Source organism: Mobula hypostoma, chromosome 12, assembly GCF_963921235.1.
Source record: "Mobula hypostoma chromosome 12, sMobHyp1.1, whole genome shotgun sequence".
Taxonomy (NCBI): domain Eukaryota; kingdom Metazoa; phylum Chordata; class Chondrichthyes; order Myliobatiformes; family Myliobatidae; genus Mobula; species Mobula hypostoma.
In genome coordinates this window covers 42649011-42665306 of record NC_086108.1, presented here as the reverse complement: position 1 = coordinate 42665306, position 16296 = coordinate 42649011, and the positions used below count along the sequence as shown (strand labels likewise).

At 42.3% G+C, this 16296-nt stretch overlaps 1 protein-coding gene across 1 annotated transcript in view; it reads left to right on the top strand.

The window, feature by feature from the left end:
• Window positions 1–3717: 3717 nt before the first annotated feature.
• The window catches only part of stxbp3 (syntaxin binding protein 3), a 52355-nt gene continuing 39776 nt past the window's right edge, over window positions 3718–16296 (top strand). Inside the window, exons 1-2 of the mRNA XM_063063912.1 lie at window positions 3718–4442; window positions 10272–10321. Of these exons, the coding sequence (XP_062919982.1) occupies window positions 4400–4442; window positions 10272–10321 (93 nt within the window). The 5' untranslated portion in view covers window positions 3718–4399. The remainder of the gene's footprint in view (window positions 4443–10271; window positions 10322–16296) is intronic.

The following is a 16296-nucleotide window of genomic DNA, read 5'->3' as shown; positions in this document are numbered from 1 at the left end:
ACGTTACACTATTTAGGGCAAGATCTTTAGCAGTATTGCCGAGCAGAGAGATCTTGGGATCCAAGTCCATAGCTCTTTGAAAGTGGCTACACAGGTTGCTATGGTGATGAAGAAGACTTGTGGAATGCTTGCTTTTATTAGTTGAGGCATTGTGTTCCAAGCCAAGAAGTTATGTTGAAACTTTATAAAACTCTGGTTAAGCCATTTCTGGAGTATTGGGTACATTTCTGGTTGCCCCACTATAGGAAAGATGTTGAGGCTTTGGTGAGGGTGCAGAAGAGGTTCACCAGGACGATGGCTGCTTTAGAGTGCATGTGCTATCATGAGAGGCTGGCTAAAACTGGGTTGTTTTCTCTGGAGTGCCGGAGGCTGAGGGGGGATCTGATAGAGGTTTATAAGATTATGAAAGGCATAGTTAGAGTGGATAGACTATCTGTTTCCCAGGTTTGAAATATCTAATACCAGCAGGGGTATGTTCAAGGGGGATGTGAGAGTTAAGGTTTTTACTCAGAGAGTGGTGGCTGGCTGGAATGCACTGCCTGTAATGGCAAATACATTAGAGACTCTTAAGAGGCATTTGGATAGACACATGGATGTAAGTAAGATGGAAGGATATGGGCTTTGTGTAGGTAGGAGGGATTGGTGTTCGAGTGTTTTTGATTTGCTTTTTAGCTGGTTTGGCACAGTATTGTGGGCCGAATGACCTGTTCCTGTGTTCCCGTTCCAATATCCTATGTTGTATGCTGATTTCGGCCTATTTTATTGTGTGCCCCAGGTACCCTGAAACCTCATCCTTACTCATGGGCTCTAACATCTTACCAACCACTGAAGCCAGGCTAACTGGCCTATAATTTCCTCTCTCTTGCCACATAGATCACAACAACTTGATCTTTCCCCTCCCACTCCAAATTCCTCTGCAGGTCAGTTTAGATCTTCAAACCTGGACACCAGGCAGATAAAACAGCCTTTAGGACTCTTGACTGTTGCTGCAGGTACTTCCCTGATTATACTATCCCCAATTACAACTACATTTGTCTTCCTCCCCCCTCATGGCTCCCTGAGCAACTGTGCCATGGTTTGGATCCTCACTTTTTCCACAGCCCCACTCTCATCCTCACAGGGACCGGTTGTCTGAGGCTGTTACAGCTTTGGTATGTCAGCATTTGGATTTCTGTGCACAGTTTTCATCTTTATATTTGCGTAAAGGTAGTTCCACAAAGAGTGAACACGTTGATACCTGAGATGTCCTTTGATGAGGGACTGAGGAGACATGACCTATATCTTTTAAAGTGTGTAAGAATGAGATGTAATCTCATTGAAATGTATAAAATTCTTTCAGGACTCCTTGTGGTTCTTGCATGGGAGATGTTTCCCTTGGTTGAGAATGGCAGAATAGAGTCACAGTAGCAGATGGAGGCATAGAGCATTTAGGACTGAGGTGAAGAGAAACCAATGGTGGAGATGAATCAGCACATAGGAAGGAGATTGAAACTCTGTCTGAGCGGTGCCACAGCATCAACCTCTTACTCAATGTCAGCAAGACCAAGAAGCTGATGACTGTATTAAGTTCAATAGGAGGAAACCAGAGGTCCATGAGCTAGTCCTCATCGAAGGACCAGAGGTGGGGAGGGTCAGCCACTTTAAATTCCTGTGTTATCATTTCAGAGGATCTGACCTGGGCCCAGACGTAAGTGCCAATACAAAGAAAGCACAGCAGCACCATTAGAAGTTTGCAAAGATTTGACATGACATCTAAAACTTAGACTAACTGCTATGGAGTGTATATTGACTGGCTGCATCACAGCCTGGTAGTGAAACACTGGGAGTCTTTGATCAGAACATCCTACAAAAAGTAGTGGATACGGCCCAGTCCATCACAGGTAAAGCCCTCCACACCACTGAGCACATCTACATGGAGCATTGTTACAGGAAAACAGCATCCATCATCAGGGACCCCCACCAGCCAGATCATGCTCTGTTCTCACTGCTGCCATTAGGAAGGAGGTACAGGACCGCAGGGCTCACACCACTGGGTTCAGGAACAGTTATTACCCTTCAACCATCAGGCTCTTGAAGCAGAGGGGGTAACTTCACTCAACTTCTCTTGCCCCATCACTGTACTGTTCCCACAATATATGGACTCACTTTCAAGGTTTCTTCATCTCATGTTCGTGATATATATTGTTTATTTACTTATTATGATATCTTCTATTTTTCTTTTGTATTTGCACATTGATTGTCCATGTTGGTTGGGTGCGGTCTTTCATTGAATCTATTATGGTTCTTGGATTTACTGAGTATGCCTGGAAGAAAATTAATCTCAAGATTGTATATAGTGACATATAGGTATTTTGATAATAAATTTACTTTGTACTTTGAAATGTCAGAGAGCAGCGGTGAAGACAAATACCTTCAGATACAGAGTGGTGAATCTTCTGCAATTGTCTAACTAGAGGGCAGTGGAGGCTGGCCAATGTGTTCATTCAAATCAGAGATTGATTCCTTTATAATAAGAACAATCCAACAAAGGCTATGGGCATAGTGCAGGAAAATGAAGATGAGTCCTGACCCCATTGGTGAAAGTTGGTTCAGGCTCGAACAGACTAATGGCCAATAAACATAATGAGCAGGAATTAATCATTACAAAGTAAAGTAGTAAAGTCAAAATTTAAATTCAGATTACATACATGTCACCACATACAACCCTGAGATTCATTTTCTGCAGGCATACTTAGCAAATCTATAGAACAGTAACTGTAAACATCAGGAATTTTTAACTGAAAGCAAACTGTGCAAATGCAGACGCAAATAATAGTAATAAATAACAAGCATGAAATAACAATACGACAAGTAAATGAGAGTAGCTATCCCCTTTTGTTCGAGAGCCTGATGGTTGAGAGATAGTAACTGTTTTTGAACTTGGTGCTGAGAGTCCTGAGGCACCTGTACCTTCTACCTGACAGCAGCAGTGAGAAAAGAACATGGCCTGGTTGGTGAGGATCTCTGATGACTGATGCTGCTTTTCTATGTAATATTTCATGTAAATGTGATCAATGGTTGGGAGGGTTTTTAACCTGTGATGTACTGGGCCAAATCCACTACCTTTTGAAGGATTTTCCACTCAAAGGCATTGGTGTTCTTATACCAGCCGTAATGCAGCCAGTCATCACACTTTCCACCACACATCTATAGAAGTTTGCCAAGGTTTTTGATGACATGTTGAACCTCACAGACTTCTGAGGAAGTAAAGGTGCTGTCATGTTTTCTTGGCAATAATATTTATATGATGGGTCCAGGACAGGTTGTCTGAGATAGTGACATCCAGGATTTTAAAGTTACTGATCCCCTCCACGTCTGATCCTCTAATGAATATTGGCTCATGGACCTCTGGTTTACCTCTCCTAAAGTCTACAATTAGTCCCTTGCCTTATTGACATTGGGTGAGAGGTTGTTGTTATTACACCACTCAGCCAGGTTTTCAATCTCCCTCCTATATGCTGATCCATCACCCCCTTTGATACAGCCCACAGCAGTGGTGTCATCAGCAAACTTGTATATGGTGTTGGTGCTGTACTTAGCCATACACTCATAGATGTAAAGTGAGTAGAACAGGGGGAGGAGAGTAGAGGCTCCTTGTGCCGGCCCTGCCATTTAATAAGACAATGGCTAATGCAATCTTCACTTCAAAACCATTTTCCTTTAAGTTTTATTTTTGGTTTAAAGATATTTAAATACATGGCAGCTTTCACCCTAGTATATTCAGTAACCTCTTCCATAGCGCTCTGGTGGGCAGACTTTCAAAGAGTCCTGCTCCAAATCCTTCCGTTGATGACCTGTCATTGGAGATGAAATGTTAACTCTGTTTCCCTCTCCAGAGATACTTCCTTACGGACTCTATTTCGGAAATAGCCATTTATATTTCAGATTTCCATCTGTAGTCCTCTGTAGATAATGGATTGGTGTTTGCCCTGGGTTCAACCCTCTAGACCTGCTAGTTTTGTGCTCTGCCTCTGGAGCGACAAACAAACTGCTGGAGGAACTTGGTGGATAAAACCGCATTTCTGGAGGGAGATGTTCTTCGTCCAGCCCCAAAATGTCAGCTGTTCATTTCCTTCCAAAGATGTCATCTGCTCTGCTGAGTAGTTTGATTATTGCTCCGGTTCCAGTATCTGTGTGTCTCCCCTTTGGGCTGCTGGTTTGACGTTGGCACTGGACTTTCGCTCTGGAGCTACTGGTTCAGAGCCGGCATTGGATCCCCCCTCTGGAGCTGCCGGTTCGGTGCATGCACCGCCTCTGGATTCAGTGACATTCCCCGAAAGCAGCGCACTGCTGCCTGACTGAAGTCTGCTTACTCGCTCGTAGACGCACGTCACTGGTGGAGTTTTCCGGGAGAGTAAAGATGGCAACTCCGCAGTACAGCCTGAAGCGAGTGTTGTGGCAGAGTAAGTTCAGCAGCGCCCGGCGCCGGCGGCCTCCCGCCGCTCTCCGGCTGCAGTTACCAGAGGCGCCGGGACCACTCTGTCGGTGGCCCGGCGAGCGAACACGGAAGTGGCGTGGTCCGAAGCAACAGGTCGCGTCGCGGCGCCGAGATCTGGAAAACATGTCGGCTCTGACCCCATGATTGCAATCCGCATAATTAAGTTGGGGAGGAGGAACAGTTTTATTTTATGAACAGCAGAAGATAGTAAATGGCAGCTTTAATAAGCGCGTATGGGTAGGTGGGGAGAATAACTCATGAAATAAATCTTCGGATAATAATCGACTAATTCAGCCTTTTCATTTAAAGTCACCACTTGAAGCGTGAAAATAACAAAACCTAAATCCCGTCGTCTCTTTGGGAATATTCGGCCCCGGTCGCCCTCAACTACACAACTTTAGGTGTGTTAATGGAGGGTTTACCGTGGAGCGACCGGACCGCCTGGCTTCGGCGTGCACGCGCAGCGCCTGCTCGCTGTTTTGAGAAGTTGGGCGTCAGATCTTCCCTGCGGCCTGTGGCTGATCGTCGCTCCTTTCCTCGGGGGAGGGGTGGGGGGCATCGGGCCCAGTGGTGAATTAGGGAGTTCGGCATTTTTTTACCCAGCCTTGCTGCTTATAACCCCAATGATAAGGCGAACAGCTAAACCGGGAGCGACCTGGTGCATAAAACATGAGGCTGGTAGTCTGGATTCTTATAAGCATGATCCTGGACAGCAGGGAAACAGGGTCCGTTTGCACACCACGTCTGATTAATTTTGATTCTCACTATCTACATGTACATTATGTTTGTTATTTTATATACCTTTGTCAGGTAAAAACCCACTCCAAAGAAAGCTAACCAAAAGTTTATCCAGTCTTTCTGCGACTCCCTTGTCCACTGGTCTCTCCCTCCTGGCATTTACCCCTGCAAGGTACTGCACCTGCCCTGTCACCTCCCTCTTCACTCACCACCATTCCCAAACAGTCCTTTCAGGTGAGCCAACCCTTCCACTTGAAAGTCTTTTGGGGTCATCTACAGTATCCGATGTGGCCTCCTCTCTATCGGTGAGGCGGGGTGTAGATTGAAGAACTGCTTCGTTGACCACCTTCACTTCATCTATTACAACAGGCAGGATTTTCCTGTGACCACTCATTTTAATTCTACTTCCCATTCTCATTCCGACATGTCAGTCCATAGCTTTCCCTACTGCCAAGATGAGGCTATTCTCATGTTGGAGGAGCAACACTTCATATTCCAGCCGGGTAGCCTCCAACCTGACAGCATGAACATCGATTTCTCTGACTTACAGTAATTTCTCCCCCTGCTTTGTTTTACCATTCCCCTTTCTGGCTCCCATCTTACCCCTTCTGTTCACCTGTGTATCACTTCCCTCTGTTTACCCTCTTTCCCTTTCTTTCATAATCCACTCTCCTATCAGATTCCTTCTTCAGTGCTTCACCTCTTCCACCTATCACTGCCCAGCTTCTCACTTCAACCTTCCCCTGCCCACCTACTTACCCCCTCATCTGGCTTCACCTCTCACCTGCCAGCGTGGTCTCCTTCCCCTCCCTCAACCTTCTTATTCTGGCTTCTTCCTCTTCCTTTCCAGTGCCGATGAAGGTTGTTGGCTCAAAGCATCAACTATTTATTCCTCTCCCTAGATGCTGTGTAACCTGCTGAGTTACTCCAGCATTTTGAGTGTATTGATCTGGATTTCCAACATCTGCAGAATCTTTATTGTTTGTGATTTACCAGTCTCCTGTCAGTGGAATTGGTTTGTTATTGTCACGTGTATGACGATGATAATGAAAACCATGTTAGAATGCTATCCAGAGTGATCCTGATATACAAAAGGAAGACAGAATGTGGAATATAGTGTTACTGTTACAGAGAAAAGTGCAGTGCAGGTGGACAAGAGCCCTAGTAGAGTCAAATGGGAGATCAAGACTTCATCTTTAGTATATGAGAAGTTCATTTAAGAGTGCTAACAGTGGGATAGACGCTGCTCTTTGCTTTTGTGTTTGTGCTTTCAAGCTTTTCTGTCTTCTGCCTGATAGGAGAGGGAAGAAAGGAGAATGACTGGGATGGGAAGGGTCCTTGTTTACGTTGGCTGCTTTCCCATGGACGTGGGAAGCATAGTCAGAGCCAATGAAGGGAGGCTGGCGTGCCTATTGTGTGGGGCTGCAGTCATAACTCTCTGCAGTTTCTTGTGCTCTTGGGTAGAACAGTTCCGCGTTGAAGTGAGGTTATGACCTACTTCAGCTGCAGTGATGCCTGGCCTCATGTCTTTTGTAAAACTTCACTTCTGAGGTTCTGAATGCTGTTTGCTTACTTTTATTTTTGCATGATTAGTTTTTTTTTGTACATTGGGTGTTTGACTGTCTTTTTTTAATGGGTTCTCCTGGGTTTCTTTGTTTTGTGGCTGCCTGAATCTCAAGGTTGTATAATGTATACATAATTTGATAATAAATGTACTTTGAATATGGAGCTGCAATGCGTCTGAATAGGAGGCGAGTGCAATGATATTTAAAAGAAATTTGGAAAGATCAGTGGAAAGAAATGGTTTAGAACAGGGGTTCCCAACCTCCTTTTATCCCATGTACCCTTACCATTAACCGAGGGTTCCATAGACCCCAGGTTGGACACCCCTGGTTTAGCAGGATGTGGGCTAAATACAGATAAATGAATGGGACTAGCCCAACAAGGCAACTTGGTCAGGACAGACAAGCTGGGTTGAAGGGCCTGTTTCTGTGCCATAAAGCTCCCTGACTCCACATGCAATTTATGTGATTGTTTTAGATAGCTTTATATTATTGTCCCCACATTACTATATTGTGATCCCAATTTAAACATTTTTCAGTATGGCAATGAAAATATGGCAGGGTTGACAAAGTTGAAAAAATAGTTCCAAACCACTGAAGTGATCACAAATTTCCACTTCACTTCACACAGAGCAGCACCATTCAACCAGCTGATCTGTGTCACCCCTGTACACCTCGCGATAACCCAGCCAATGTATTTGCATATTGCATCCAGTCATGCACATGTATGTAGCTTCTTGATTGTTCTGTTTGCTATGTTCCTGCAAGCAAAAGTTCAATATTCCGTTATATATTTGAATTAAACCTTGATGTTGGAGAGGAATTGTGAGTAATTTGCTGCTGTGTACTCTGCTGTCATAAAGTCAGAGACAGAGAGACTTTGGTTTCATTTAATTACTGCTCTATGATGACTTCCATGATGTTGATTCTAGGGGACTTGGCAGTGGTGATGCTTAAGCAACACACATCAAAGTTGCTGGTGAACGCAGCAGGCCAGGCAGCATCTCTAGGAAGAGGTACAGTCGACGTTTCAGGCCGAGACCCTTCGTCAGGACTAACTGAAGGAAGAGTTAGAGATTTGAAAGTGGGAGGGGGAGGGAGAGATCCAAAATGATAGGAGAAGACAGGAGGGGGAGGGATGGAGCCAACAGCTGGACAGGTGATTGGCAAAAGGGGATATGAGAGGATCATGGACAGGAGGCCCAGGGAGAAGGAAAAGGGGGAGGGGGGGAAAAACCCAGAGGATGGGCAAGGGGTATAGTCAGAGGGACAGAGGGAGAAAAAGGAGAGAGAGAGAGAGAAAGAATGTGTGTATATAAATAAATAACAGATGGGGTACGAGGGGGAGGTGGGGCATTAGCGGAAGTTAGAGAAGTCGATGTTCATACCGTCCCATGATCCTCTCATAGAGTTCGAAGAATGAACGGGGATCTCAATGAAGCGTACTAGATACTGAAATGCCTGGATAGAGAGTGGAGAGTTTAAGAGCTGAGCCTTATAATAAAGGAATGTCCCTTTAAAACTGAGATGAGGAGGAATTCTGTCAACTAGAGGATGGTGAATCTGTGGAATTTTTAACCTCAAAATGCTGTGGAGGCTAAGTCTATAGGTGAATTTAAGACTGATGTTGATAGCTTATTGATTGGTCAGAAGTTTAAGTGTTATTGGAGGGGAGGAGTTTAAAATCAATGTTGATTGAACAGCAAAGTAGACTCAATTGGCCAAGTGGCCTAACTTTCTTCCTATATCTTATACTGTTATTGCATCTCATGATAAGCAGAGACAGCAGAGAGACATTGTAAAGGCAGCAAATCATAAATGTGAGGAATTCTGCAGGTGCTGGAAATCCAGAGCAACACACAGAAAATGCTGAAGAAACTCAACAGGTCCAACAGCGGCTGTATGTTTTGATGAATCCTGGTGAAGTGTGTCAGCCTGAAACGTCGACTTCTTATTCCCCTCCATAGATGGTGCCTGACCTGCTGAGTTCTTCCAGCACTTTGTACATATTGTAGAGGCAGTTTGTTTTTTTAAAAATTCTTTATGTTCACCTAGCCCTACCAATTTATGGAATGCATTGAGTAGTTTTCAATTAATGATATTAGGTTGGTTTTGTGTTCCAGCCAGATTTGTTTTGTGCAAACCTAGTATTGAGAAAAGTATTCACGAACATTTTTTTAGAAGCCAAGTTGCCATCACTTAAGACTTGAACAGCATTGTTAATGAAGAAGTTAATATTCTGAGCAATAGTGTGTTTCTTTTACTTACCTTTTTAAGTGACTTAAGCAGTAGTTAAAAAGTTAATGATACAGTGCATTAAGCTATTCCTCTTCTGAATGTTGTTCACCTGCAAAGGGAATCTGCTGATCTGTGTGAAGTGAAATGGAGATTTATAATCGCAGTAGTGGTTTGAAGCTACTTTTAAATTTTCAGAATCAAAATCAGGTTTATTATCACTGGCTTTTATCATGAAATTTGTTAACTGCGCTACCATATTTTCATACCAATTTTATCTATGCTACCATATTTTCATGCTGATTTTATCTACACTGCCATATTTTCATTGCCATACTGAGTAATGTTTAAGCAGAAACGATAATATATCATCAGCTAAAATAATCACATAAATTTCATGTGGAGTGGGAGAGTTATGGGGCACAGAAACAGGCCCTTCAACCCAACTTGTCCATGCTGTCCAAGGTGCCTTCTCGGGTTTGTGCCGTCTGTCTGTTTTTGACCCATGTTCTTCAAACTCATTTTATTGCATTGTCTAAATATCATTGTACTTGTCTTCACCACCTCTCCGGCAGATCATTCCATATACCCACTCCTTTCCATGTGGAAAAAAATTGCTTCTCAGGTCCCCTTTAAAATTTTCATCTCTCGCCATAAGCCTCTGACTTAAAGTGTTAGACTTCCCTAAACTGGAAAAAGACCGTGACAATCCACCTTGCCCATGCCTCTCATGATTTTACAAACCTTTGTAAGGTCATTCCTTACCTTTCTTCACCACAGGGAAAACAGCCCCAGCCTCTCCAGTCTCTCCAGTCTCTCCGTGTAATTCAAGCTCTCCAGTCCTGACAACATCTTCGTTAATCCTTTCTGCACCCTCTGTAGCTTAGTCATAGTATGGTAGCCAGAATATCCTAGGTGAGGCCTGACAAACGTGACATCCTAATTCTGGTACTCAGTGCCTCAGTTGATGAAGACAAGCGCACCATGTGAGGTAGGCATTTCTGGTATGATTTCTCAAAGATCAAGAACTTTAAGAATACAGAGCCAATTGAAAGATATAATTCAAAGTGATCACATAGGCACGTGGACTAGGTTCTGTTATAAGTTGCTTTTGAAATTCTGATTTGTGCAATTACCTGTAAATATACATAAAACACAAAATTAAGAAGGACTGGTGAACTGTTAGGATTAAGAACCTAACTCATGAATTATGTTTTTATTTGATTTTACTTTTATTTTGGAATTTTATTTTCCTGCAGAGATCAAGAAACTCATACTGGATGACTGCTTGGAAGCAGGAGAATGGAAGGTAAGTCAAATGCTTGAATGCAGCACGTCATTGTTAACTGATGTCATGTTTGAGCACAATCATTTCAATTTTTAATCATCTTTTTTAATATGTAATTTTTTTCTGACTGCGACTAAAAGAGTGAAACATAGACTGGAAGAATTTAAAGTTACCTCCTGAATAGATACTAAGTTGAATGATGAGGTAAAAAGATAATGATATTACTAGATCAAAATTAAAAGTTGATGACATTGCCAAAGAAGACAGCAAATGTGAGGATTGTGAATACAGGTGTCCCCCGCTTTTCGAACATTCGCTTTACGAAACCTCACTGTTACGAAACACCTTCATTAGTACCCTGTTTTCGCTTTCAGAAGGTGTTTTCACTGTTACAAAGAAAGGCAGCGCACGATAAAAAATCAGCGCCCGATAAAAGAGCAACCGCTCTTCCCCGGATTCGGAACGGCATTGCTTAAACACGTTGCTTTGAGCAGCCGTTAGCAAGATGAGCTCTAAGGTGTCGGAAAAGCCTGAAAGAGCTCGTAAGGGTGTTACACTTAGCGTAAAACTAGACATAATTAAGCATTTCGATCGTGGTGAATGAAGCAAGGACAAAGTGAGTTTGGCTTGTGGAAGCTGATGAAGTTGATGTTGAAGAGGTTTTGGCATCTCATGACCAAGAACTGATAGATGAAGAGCTGATGCAATTGGAAGAGGAAAGGGTAACAATTGAAACGGAATGCAGTAGCGAAAGTGAAGCAATGGATGAGATGACACCCCCGTGTCCCACCACCCCAACCCCGGGCCCCGGACAGATACTGTACCGATTCGCGGAGAATGCAGCGGTAGCCGGGAGGCACACAGCACATCTTTAAGAAAAAAGCCGAAATAAACATTCTAATTAATTAGGTGCCGCCGACATGTAATTGTCGGCCCAGATCAGAGACGACGCAATCGGCACTGATCTGCACCAACATTTACGTGCCGGGCAGCACCTAATTAATTAGAATGCTTATTTCGGCTTTTTTCTTAAAGATGTGCTGTGTGCCTCCCGCCTACCGCTGCGTTCTTTGTGGCAATGTATCAGTCGGCGGCCTGGAGGGTGGGGGCCACTGCACCACCCCAATCTGCGACGACTCAGTCTAACACACCATCAGTGTGCTGGGCAAGCTGTTTTCCCGATTCTGGTAAATGATACTACACTGTACATACATTATTTCTACTTTGTATTGGCTGTGTATTTTTACGTGTTATTTGGTAGATTTGGCAGCTTCATAGTTCAAAAGGTTATTGGAGAGTATGTTTCTGTCGAGAGTGCTTGCGTGAGATTTTCTGCCGAGAGCGCTTGCGTGAGATTTTCGCTACGGAGATCTGTGTAGGCAGTCGTAGTAGAGAAGTATTTCTACTTTATATAGGCTGTGTACTTATCATATCATTCCTGCTTTTACTTTATGTTACTGTTATTTTAGGTTTTATGTGTTATTTGGCATGATTTGGTAGGTTATTTTTGGGTCTGCGAACGCTCACAAAATTTTCCCATATAAATAAATGGTAATTGCTTCTTCGCTTTACGACATTTCGGATTACGAACCGTCTCATAGGAACGCCCTACCTTCGGATGGCGGGGGAAACCTGTATTTCACAATTTTGCAGAGGAAAACTAAGGTATTGATAAAGAAAATAAAAATAGTACACAGGAGTAGAGAAACATTTAAAACCTTTGACCTTTGATTGGTATGTAAGAAGGAAAAGATTAACAAAAGTTAATGTAGATCCTTTATACGATGATACAGGAGAAATTATGTAGGACATAAAGAAATAGCAGAGCAATTAAATATTTTCTGCCTGTCTTCATAGAAGAAGCGAAAGAAAACCACATTTGTCATCTTCTGGAATATCATAGATTCTAGAACATCCTCTGTAACTGGAGGGTTGCCAATATGTCGCCATTATTTAAACCGAGTGAGAAAACTGAATTGTGGCCCAGTTAGGCTGCCGTCAGTAATAGGGAGAATGCTGGAATCTACTCTTAAAGAATTCTAACACAGCATTTGGAAAGTAAGAATAAGACTCTATACCATCTTTATAGATGGAAGAAAGAGGAGAGTGTTTTGAGGTAGTAAGTAGCTGACTAGATGCAAAATAGTTGATGATGTATATTCAGACTTCCATGAGACACCACATAACATTAAACAAAATTGGAGCTTACAATAATTGGGAGTTATATTCTGGAGTGGATTGAAAGCTGGTTAATAGATGGAAAGCAGAAAATAAGAAAAAGGGGTAATTTTCAGGTTGGGAAGCTGTGACTAGTGTGTTAGATGGAATACAGTGTTGGGAAATGTATGATAATGCATTTTGGTAAAAGAACAATAGTGCAGACTATTAGGGTAAATGGGGAGAAGGTTCAAACATCGGAGGTGCAGAGGGACTTAGGAGGTCTCGTGCAAGACTCCCAGAAGGTTAATTTACAGGTTGAGTCTGTGGTAGAGAAGGCAAATGCAATGTTGGCATTTATTTCAAGTGGAAAAGAATATAAAAGCAAGGAGATAATACTGAACCTTTATAAGACACTAGTCAGACTGCACTTGGAGTATTTGTCAACAGTTCTGGGCCACATATCTCAGAAAGGATGTATTGTCATTGGAGAGAATCCAGAGGAGGTTCATGAGGATGATTCCAGGAATGAAGGGGTTAACATATGAGGAGCATTTGGCAGCTTTGGGCTTGTACTCACTGGAATTTAGAAAAATGCGGGGGGGGGGGGTGGAATCTCATTAAACCTACCGAATGTTGAAAGGACTAGATAGGGTGAATGTGGAGAAGATGTTTCCAGTGGTGGGGTATCCACAATTAGAGGGCACAGTCTCAACGTTGAGGGGCGACCTTTTACAACAGAGATAAGGAGGAATTTTTTTTAGCCAGAGAGTAGTAAATCTGTGGAATGCTCTGCCACAGACCAGTGGAGGCCAAGTCTGTGGTTATATTTAAGACGGAAGTTGATTGTTTTCTGATCAGTCAGGGCATCACAGGACATGGCAAGAAAGCAGGTGTATGGGGTTAAGTGGGATCTGGGATTAGCCAAGATGAAATGGCAGAGCAGACTCGATGGGCTGAATTGCCTAATTCTGCTCGCATGTCTTATGGTCTTGTGGTGTTGGTGCTTCAGTTTGTCACAATCTATATCAATGAGATGGATAAGAGATTGAAGTGTAATGCTTACTATATGACACCAACTTGGGTGGCAGTCTGTGAGGCAAATGTGGAGAAATTTCAAGGTAATACAGATAGATGAAATGTATGGTCAAGGATATGACAGAATTTAATGTAGATATATGTAAGGTCAGTTACCTTGGTAGAAAAAAGTAGAAGGAAAATGCTTTTAAATAGTGAGAGATTGGAAAGAGTTGAGATTCAGGGAACCTGTGTGTCCCTGGAAAAAAACATTGAAAGTTAACAAAATAGAAGCATAATTGTGGTCCTTGACCATGATGACTGTTTCTCTTCCCACAAATGTTATCTGACCTGCTGAGTGCTTTCTGTATTTCAAGCTTTTATTTCAGCTTTCCAGCATTTGTGGCTTGTATGATTTTATCAAAAGTTAACAAGGAATTAAAATGGAAGTTGTGTAGCATTTATTGCAAAGAGAACTTAAGCTCTATATAATGGAGCATCCTGCTCCAATTTTCTAGAACCCTGGTAAGACAACATTGGGAATATTGTGTACATGTCTGGCCTCCCTGCCTAGGGAAGAACATAATTATAAGACAGTGCAGCAAAGATATACCAGGTTGCTTTTGGAGCAGATGTGTATGTATGAGGAGACATTAAGCAGACTAGATTTTAGTGACTGAAATTTAGAAGAATAAGAGGAATACCCATTCTCCCAAAACACAGTGAATCTTTGTAATTATCTACCCATGAGAATTCTGAATCTCAGCTGTTGTTTACTGTATATCCAAAAGAGAGATTAGTAGATTTTTAGATTTTAGAGTAACTGAATGATTGCGGGTTTGTATGATGAAGCAGATTCCCTTTAAATTACAGGGTAGACACAAGAGACTGAATCACCTCCATCTGTTATATGTTATGTCCCTGCATTCTAATTAAAATGACTTCTAGTAAGCCACTCTTGTACACCTATAAACTGACAAGACATGAGCAGCAAGAGAGTGCACTGTTTTTGTAAACTCTGTAGATGTATAACTGGACAGCACATTTTTCAAAAGTGTTGCTTTCTCAGAAATTTGCTTGTGGGAATCACAGAATGCTTGAAGCTGAACACAATTGTAATTCACAATGCTAGTATCACGTAGGAAATTGGAGAAACAAGAAATTAATTTTTATTGAATATAAAGCATTTCATTGCATAATGGTGTTGACATCTTGCAATAGTTCAACTAAGCTAAAAATGTGTTGTTGATGATTTTCATTTGTACTCAGTGTGTGAGACCTCTTGCTTAAGTGTCCAACAATAATCCATCAGCATTGATGGATCCCAGTTGCCCTGATACCATTTCTCCATGACTGCTATGTTGTGGTGAAACCTTTCAGCATGCTTGTCACTCACAGCACCAAGATTTGCAGGAAAGAAGTCTAAATGGGAATGCAGAAAATGAATCTTTAGTGACATGTTTCTCTTCATGGTTTTGCATGCTTGAAGCATTTTGTCAAGAAGCTGCATGTAGGTTGGTGCTCTGTAGTTGCCAAGAAAATTTTCAACAACATCCTTGAATAAAACTTTCTCTGCTCTCACTAGAAGTTTGTCGATGACCGGTTTGATTTGTGGACCAACATAAATGCCTTCCTTAATCTTGGCACTAGTTATTCTGGGAAACATCTGTCTCAAATATCAAAATCCTTCACCTTCCTCGCTTAATGCTTTCACAAAATTTTCATAAGCTCCAATTTTATATGAGGAGGAGGCAAAAATATCTTTGTTGGGTCTACAAGAGGCTTACGTGTCACACGTTTCTGCCCTGGAATGAACTGTGTACAGAGTGGCCAATCCTTTTTGTAATAATGAGATTCTTTAGTATGGCTGTCCAATTTGCAAATGAAATAACAGTATTGAAGGGTGGATATTGCCGTGGTGTAGAACACAGCTTTCAGGCTTAACACTGAGGAATGAATAAAAGGATGCTATAATAGTGGGTCATGCTGACAATCCAAAGCAGTCAAAAGGCCATAAATACCAGCACAGAAACACAGATTATCAACCTGACCAAAGAATTGCGTCAAATCTTCTTGATGGCTCGAAAGACGGAAATTTTTGTGCCTGGTGACAACAGATTCCATCCTTGCAGTCTTGAACACAGTGATTCTGCTTCTACTGTTGACAAATCCAAGTCTCTGACCAGGTCATTTAACTCAGATTGAGTTATCAGTTGACGCTCACTTGACATAAAGGGTTCAAAATCTGTATCAATACCACTGTTGTTTTCCATTCCTAGCTCATCTGTCTGCCTCCTCTAAACTCCATGTCGATGGTGGCTTCTGTACTGGAAGGCTATCATCATGCAGTATAGGTCTCATGGCTGAAGGGAGATCGGGGTATTCAATGGATTTCTTGTTTTATCAGAGAAACTGAACACACTGGTCAGACTGGAGTAGCAGTCTGTCATATGATCCTTCTGCTCTCGCCATACCATCAGGGCAGAGAGCGACATTGACTTCTGAGTACCTTTGAGCCAAGCTCTAACATTGACAGCGCATGTTGTGCAACAAATGTGAGGAGCCCAGGCTTTGTCTTGGGCAGCAATTTTACACATGAAGTAGAGTTCATAGACTTTCTTAATAAGAGGAGGTCCGAATTGAGATTTAAACGTATACTTGCCGCAAATATAGCAGAAAGTATCATAGCTGTAGCTACATTGGCGAGACATTTTGCTATCGCAAATAATCCTGAAAGTAGAATTACTTTATTGTAATGAGTACACACAATATGCTGTGCGTGTAGAACATACACCCACATGATCGCAAACTGATATACATGT